Consider the following 7,569-nt stretch of genomic DNA (forward strand, 5'->3'; position numbering starts at 1 on the left):
TGGGCAGGAGAAAAACGGGGGTGAGAATCCCGCTGAATAATTTGAGAGCTGGGAAACCGAAGAACTTGAGGGCCGGGAGCCCAATCTTGGGGACCAGAATCAGAGGAAGAGAAAAGACATGTCTTCGGGTCACTTTTACCGAGTCGGGTGGAAGGCCAGCCAAACCCGAAGGGCGGGTCTCAGAAACACGGTTCCCACGGCCCCAGAACTATACCTTCACCCCTGCTTCCACCTTCCTGCCTCCTGGCTCCCCTGTGCATTCCCCACAAAAACACAGCTGCCACAGTGATACAACGTATATTTTAGGTGTTTATTTCCATGTAACAGTCCGAGTCACACCGCTGGTTCATCAGAGCAATGTCTTCTTAAAAATACAAAACACTTTCATATCTTTGCCAGGACCCCTTCCCAGAGTCCCGGGAGGTGAGGAGAGTAGTGACATCACTTCAAAGAAACGAAGTAATATGACTTTCCCAGGATTAAACTGAGATTCACAGAAGGGAAGGGACCTGACCAAATCTGTACATTAAAAAAAAAAAAAAAAAAAAAAAAAAAAGTGGTATCCATGGCAGAAGAGTTTAAATACATCAATAACTTAAATGCAATAGTGTTTATTATTAGACAAAAGTGTTCCTTTTGGAAGGATGATGAGATTGTCACAGAATGCATCTTACAAAGACTAGAGGAAATGAATCAAGCATTTCTCAAGGTCTGGCTCGGTATGAGAAAGGTGAGCGTTTATGGCTTGGGGGTTTGGGACTTCTGGTCCAGGTACTTCATGGCCCTCTGGACCCACTTGTCCTTGGGGTTGGCACAGACGTCCTTGGCCTGTTTGGTCCTGAAGCTGCGGGAGAGGTGGGAATCAGTTAGAAGCCTTTGCAAATCACGTCTGTTTAACCCCCAGATTTCCAGGACCACCTGCCATGGGGTGAAGAGGTCGCTATGCGGGGGAAGGAGGGGACAGAGGCGGGATGGGACTCTGGGACTAGCTGCTGCTCTCGATGGCCCAGGCAAGCCGTCCTTGCTCTTGGCTCGAAGGCACTGGCCTGGCCCGGACAAGCTTGCAGACAGAGAGCTAAGACTGAAAATGTCCTGCGGTGAAAATGCGTCAACTGGATGGTGGAGGTCAAACTCTCGGAGCCCCTGAGTGCATGCAACTCTCTGGCACAATTCTTGGTCTCGGCCCCCTGAGAATGAAGTTTGGGGCTGGGGGAGGGGGGATCTGTCTCCTTACATCACAGCTTCCAGGGGACATCTGCTGCTGGTGAGTCTCCTGTAGCTCTTCAGTCTCTTAACAGAGATGCTCTTGTTGGCCATGTTGATGCAGCAAACGGTTGGGCCAATAACTGAACTGGGGGCTGAGGGGGGAATGAAAGAAAGGATGAGCCACAAATAATATGTAGATATTTTAAGCATGCTGTTGTAAGAAAAGGAGGAACTTTCGGAGAAGGCACAAAAATATAAAAGAAGGAGGCAGAATTCATCTGCTCTGAGACCCTGTGCTTCTGCCCTTGATTTGGGGTCCCCAGCTGAACAGTGGGGACCCATTACCACTGACAAAAGGATAGAAAAATCAGGGTCAGTTTGCTAAGCTCTGCCTGTGTTATTAAGATCCACGTAGCTAAGCGACAGTCACAGTACTATTCACCAAATGTCCTTCTTTCTCTGCTTCCTGGACACCGGGCAGACTGGCATTTCTTGGCCACTTTTGTTTGGTTGGGACCATGAGCTAGTTTTGCCCCAGATGCGAGAAGCCGAAGTGACCAGCAGCACTTGTGAGCCAGCGCGAGCCCTTCGCAGTGGGAGGAGCTCTCTTTCCCTTTGTCGCCGTTCACAGCAAGTCTCTCTAGGGCGGCTCTAGTATCCTGAGTATGTGAGCAGGAGGTGTAGCCAAAACGTTACAGATCTTAAGTGTGAGTGGGGAATGCAGGTCCCCGGCCACCCAGGGTGACTCGTTACCAGAGCACGCACGACCTATTTGTGCGGCTCACAAGCAGTACATCTAAGGCATCAGAGGGTGAAAAAAATGCGTTGTGATAGAAACACCCAGATTTTTTTTTTTCCTAACAGACTCAAAAGATCAACTCGAGGGATTCCGTGGCACCTCATTTCCTACCTCTAGCCACCATTTCTGAACGCTGGCTCAGCGTCCAGTAAAAATTCTGGGCCTCCCACCAAGCCCTTTTCCCCCTGCAGCCCTGCCCCAAATGCTCACGGTGCCCACACTCAGGGGGGGTCTTTCTGTTGTGTGCCCCAGCTTCAGACACCGCAAACAGTGGGGTGCAGCGGCAGCCAGGTCGCAGATATGCTCTCCATCTCTCTCAACACCCATGTCAGGGAGAAGGTGGGGACCAGCCTGGGGTTCTAGTTCTAGGTCTCCCACTGACTGTGAGGTTGGGAACTTCTTGTTCACGCACGGGGCGGGGTGGGACAGTTTTGGAGATGATCAGCTCTCCCGCAGGGAGAGAGGGGGCTTACCTCGGTGACCGAGCACCTGGCTGCCGAGGGCGGCCACTGCCAGCAGCAGACACAGAAGGGCTGCGGAGACCTTCATGCTGGAGGGTGGGGAGAGAGCTTCAGCGAGGGAGTTGCTGCTGTCGGTGCTGGCCTCAGCCTCTGGGCTCCTCCGACTGCTCTGGCTGCCTTTTAAAGACGGCAGAGGGAGTGGGAGCTTCCAGGGAAACCTCTGCCTTTGCCAGGTCATCGTCAAGTCACTGGGGGAGGTCCTAAACTGATAACTTCCACACCCCGGCAAATTGACAGTGCTTACTTAGGACGGGCAGAGTAAGGGCAAGGCACTTGGCACGTTACCACCCTGTCTTGGGGCTCAAAATCGGGACGAAAGGGGGCCTGAGCAAGGGTAGTAATCTGTGAGGGTTGTTCTTGAAAGCTCTCCCTGGCATGAATCATCTGTAGAGGGGAAGGAAAGGAGGGAACCAAGGGCGGGAAGAGATGGGGAGATGTAAGAGCCTTCCCTGGCCCCTGTGTTCACATGGGGGTCTGCAGGACGTGGCAGGTCCAGGAGGGGCCCTCAAACTTCTGCGAGGCTCCAACCCAGAGGCAGAGAGACCCCAACAGCTCCGAACACTGCCAGCTCTCTGAACCCAAGAATGGTAGTGCATGAGAACCTCACCCCCATGATTCAATCGAGTGGTAGAATCTTAGTGCCCTGGGATGTCCATGTCAAAGGACATCAGAACTGGGTAGCTCTTTATTGACCTTGACTTTCTGTTCATTTGCCCCCAGCTTTAATGAGGAGTAATGGGTGAATAAAGGTGGGCTACAGTTAAGGTGTACAATGCTGTGGGTTGATATACATATGCATTGTGAAATGATTATTGCAAACAAGTTAACGGACGTGTCCATCACCTCCCTCCCCTCACATAGTTGCCACGCCCCCTTTTTTGGTGTCGGGAGAGCACGTAAGACCTAGTCTCTTAGCAAAATTCAGATATGTAGTATAGTCACCAAGCAGTACATTTGATTTTAAGCACTTAGTCATCTTAAGCAGCATCTTCCAAGCAAATGAGCCACAGGCACTCAAGACTATTAGAGGACAGTCACTCCATGTTCACTACTTATTGCCTGTACTTATTATAATACTCAAGAAATACTTTTTTTTTTTTAAGCCCAGGCTGGGTATCTCAGTTGGTTCAAACATTGTCTTGATAACACCAAGGTCGTTACTAAACAAAAGCAGGGTTTGGCTGCCTGCCGCCATCCGTAGGAAAATTCTGGAGGAGACTTTTGGTGAGAAAAGTTAAAGGTCTTCTATGCAAACTTGAACATCTGGACAGACAGCAGGCTCCTGCCTCAAAGCCCATCTTTCCCAGAAAAGGCACCCCCCCACCCTCTGCCAGGTCCACCCAAGGCTGCAGCCAGAGGTCCTTCTCCAACTTGAAATACCACCCTCTGGAAAATACTCATCCCCTGGGAACTGCAGGCGCCCGCTGAGCCGTCCTCCAAGCAGCTCGGCCTCTCTCGGGGCCACGGGCAGCCCTCCCTCAAACCTAGACCCGCAGAAGAATGCGCGGTTCTCCCTCCCCTTGGTTTACGTTCCCGGGGCAAACTTCCTCCTTGGGCGGGTCTGGCCCCCACGGCCAGTGCCGTCCTTTCCCCAGACTAGTCTGGCAGGTTTTTTTCCCAGCACAGCACCTCCCTGCTTTTGCCATGTACACCCTGAAGCTGCGTCCTCTGCCCCTGCCCTCAACCATGGACCAGAAGTGGGGAAGGAAGGCAATTAGTCGATTACTCCTTTCGCCGATTGCTCTCACCAGCCTCACGCATGCTCCGTGCAGGGCCTCCCCACCCCCACCCACTGCATCTTGCCCGGGAGGGGGAATCTGTCGCCAGGCTCCGCGGCCTGCTTGGTTACCGGGGCAATTTGGCTTCTTCACCGGCGGCTCCTCCCGCGACCTCTTTCTCACACTCACGGCGCCAGGGGGCGCTACGCCGACATCAAGGTTGCGGGTTTGATCCCGGTCATGGCACAAACGAGACTCGCCAATGAGCACATAAATGACTGGAACGGCAAGTCAATGTCTCCCTATTTCCCTGTCCCCCTTCCTCTCTCTCTCTCCAAAGTCAGTAAATTTTAAAAACACTTTTTAATAAAATAAAGAGTAAAATGACTCTTTTTGAGCAGGCTTGTACCATTTGACAAGCATCTCCGCAGAAATGCGAATTAAAACACAGTGAGATCAGTCACTTCACACCTGTTAGGATGGCCACTGTCGAGACCAGCGCAGCGCCGTGGGGCAGAGCCGGTGGGAATGAAAGTTGGTGCCCCGCCACGGAAAGCAGTGTGCAGGTTTCTGTGCACTTCCAAACTACTTCTTTAGCCCCTAAAGACTTTTTTTCCTGCGTGGAATCAATAGCAAAAGCCTGCTGATGGAGTACACCGTAATGCAGTGGGTCTGTTTGAAGCAGAGTGGGGACCCCAATACCCTCACACCCCAAGGATTCAAGCAAAGCCAGCGATTTCGTTCCCCCTCCCGCCCTGAGCACAGGCGGCAGACCAGGTGCTCAGTGGCTAAAAATAGCAAAGAGGAACAGGGAACAAGAAGAATAAAGAACACACGTGTCCTCCACACACCACACTAGACCCCCTGGTAGAGAAGGTGCGGGGAGAGGCAGCCTTAAATTCATGGGGCTTTTAATGAGGTCCTCAGGTGAAGTCTTTAAGGGGCTGGCTGTGGGGAGTTCAATGCTGGCACCAAGGTCCCCTCCCGGCTTGTTCTGCAGGGTTGTGTATAAATGGATTGATGGGGGCTGCACAGGTGAGGCGAGGTGAGGTGAGCTGAGCTGAGAGAGACTCGGAGCCTTGCCTCGGGGCAGGGGGGTAAGCCAAGGTGTTGGTCTCATCTGTTCGCTCAGGGCCACTATGAGCAAAGGCTTAAGACCTTCTTGCTGGCCTTGATGGTCTCTAAGCTCCCATCTAAAATCACTGGTCTACAGTTACCTAAACAGGGACCAACTAGAAGTCAGAAGTTCCAGCTCTTCTGCATTCTTCCCTGTGCGTCCCCAGGCAAGGTGGTCTGGTATGGACTCCGTCGGGAGGGTCCTGAGTGTGAATGATGGCTTTGCCACCAGCTAGCGTGACACCACGGACAACTCACTAACTCACTAACCACTCTCTGCTGAGTTAAGACAGGAAAAATGATCATGTCCACCTTACAGGGTTGTTGTGTGGGTTAAATCGGTTAATACATACCTCTACGGACAAAGCACGCGGAAGAGTGGCCGGACACTCAGTGAATAGAAATCCATACTTTTTATTATCAGGAAATGAGACAGATTCTGTGGGCCAGGGGACACTGAAAACGGACCTGGACTCTGGCTGCGTTGCTGTCTCGGTATCTTTCCCGATTTTCTCACTACTTCCAAGTGAAGTCACGTTACACTGGAGATCACTTTCTGGAACGTCTGAGTTGCACATGTGGACAAAGTGGTTCTCAAAAGTTGTGCATGAGTATACAACACTTTTGACCTTGGAAGGGTGTGGCTGACCTCATCAAGAGATTATGTCCCCAGTGCAGGAAGAGTTGTGTAACTCTGCTGCGGGTTTGGAGGCTCCTAGGCATTTTTGAGTTTGCATTTTTTGAGTTTTTCTCAAAGCCTTTGGAGTAATCTAAATAATAAAAACCTCAGTGGGAATAAATAAACTAAATCTTTAGACATCCGACTTCAGCAGCTGTTCCATCCCAAACATGCGGGGGCAGCTGCTCTGATGATTTTTTTCTCTCTTCCTGAGAAGTGACCCATTGTAGACGCACAACTTGCCCCTAGGCTCGTGCCTGGGAAATGTGGAGCCTGAGCCAAAAACAACTTTGAACAATGGGCAGGAGAGAGGTGCCCCTCTGTGAAGTCAAATCTTAGCTTCCTAAGCGCTGTCCAAGGCCTGCTGCATACACAGTGGACGAGGGTCCTGGACTCAGACGCCTAGTTTAGTTCTGCGGCTCTGCAACAGATTTCCTCGCATGGTGCAAAGTTATACACAAATAAAGGAAAGCAGAACATTCATTTAATTCAACTCTCTTAAAAAAGAAGGAAGGAAGGAAGGAAGGAAGGAAGGAAGGAAGGAAGGAAGGAAGGAAGGAAGGAAGGAAGGAAGGAAGGAAGGAAAAACCTTGGCTGGTGTAGCGCAGCAGATTGAGTGCTGGCCTGCTGCAAACCAAAGAGTCACCAGTTCAATTCCCAGTCAGGGCAGGTGCCTGGATTGCAGGCCAGGTCCCCAGTAGGGGGCGTGTGAGAGGCAACCACTTGTCGGTGTTTCTCTCCCTCTCTTTCTCCTTCCCTTCCCCTCTCTAAAAATAAATAAATAAACCTTCAAAAAACATTTTTTAAAAAAAGAATAGCGACCTGAGACTTAGGGATCAGTAACAAGATTCCCGAGGCAACGTGGCCCCTTAGGCTGAGCCAGTTCTAGAGCCTCTGCTTCCTGACTTCCTATCTAGAGAAACCTGGACCACATGGCAGCCCTTGGACTCGGGGTTCACATCTGCCAAACGGGACCAGGTAGGAGCTGCTCTCTCTCTTTTCGAGACCATGCCCGCAGTTTCTTGTTCCTGTCAAAGGAAAATGACCCCCAAACCTATGTCAGCATAAGAACGCCAACGCTGTGCCTGGCCAACAGCAAGGTCTCCGTGAGATGCTAACTCAGTGAGATCTGTGTGGGCCACCGTGTTACTGCGTTTTGCATGTGCTGACTTAGTTAGTCCTCCCAACAAACCGAGGACGTAGGTATTCTAACAAGTTCATTTTAAAAATGAGAAAACAGAGGACTCGGGAAGTTCAATGACGTCGTCCCCCGTGAAGCCATTTACAGAAGTGAAGGTTGCTTCTCAGGAGTCGCCGTGAGGAAAACCGAAGCTCTTTTATAGAAAACATCCTTACGGCCGGTTACATTATTGCACAGCGTCCTCCTGGGCAGTCAGCTCTTCTCTTTTGCACGAAGCTGAAAACCAAGGCACAGAATGCTGAGATAGTTCCCTGAACCAACTGGTCACGGTAATGCAGAGCTTATTCAATTACAACAACCTCAAGAATCTCAGTGACTCACTGGCATTG

The 7,569-nt window shown here is 51.0% G+C and overlaps 1 protein-coding gene across 1 annotated transcript; it reads right to left on the reverse strand.

The window, feature by feature from the left end:
- Window positions 1-577: 577 nt before the first annotated feature.
- On the reverse strand, window positions 578-2,601 carry LOC119065321 (eotaxin-like). The gene is made up of 3 exons (XM_037167319.2): window positions 2,479-2,601; window positions 1,235-1,358; window positions 578-844 (listed from the first exon to the last, which is right to left on the reverse strand). Exons 1-3 carry the CDS (start codon window positions 2,552-2,554, stop codon window positions 739-741), a joined length of 306 nt encoding a protein of 101 aa, XP_037023214.2. The 5' UTR covers window positions 2,555-2,601; the 3' UTR covers window positions 578-738.
- Between the last annotated feature and the right edge of the window lie 4,968 nt (window positions 2,602-7,569).

This window comes from Artibeus jamaicensis, unplaced genomic scaffold (genome assembly GCF_021234435.1).
Source record: "Artibeus jamaicensis isolate MK-2021 breed Jamaican fruit bat unplaced genomic scaffold, CSHL_Jam_final contig_2259, whole genome shotgun sequence".
In the NCBI taxonomy this organism is placed as follows: Eukaryota; Metazoa; Chordata; class Mammalia; order Chiroptera; family Phyllostomidae; genus Artibeus; species Artibeus jamaicensis.

Coding starts and splice junctions, on each gene's coding strand:
- LOC119065321 (XM_037167319.2), bottom strand. CDS start 2,554: ATGAAGGTCTCCGCAGCCCTTCTGTGTCTGCTGCTGGCAGTGGCCGCC. Junction 1,359..2,478: donor CCAGGTGCTCGGTCACCGAG/GTAAGCCCCCTC, acceptor TTCCCCCCTCAG/CCCCCAGTTCAGTTATTGGC. Junction 845..1,234: donor TGTCCCCTGGAAGCTGTGAT/GTAAGGAGACAG, acceptor CCTCTCCCGCAG/CTTCAGGACCAAACAGGCCA.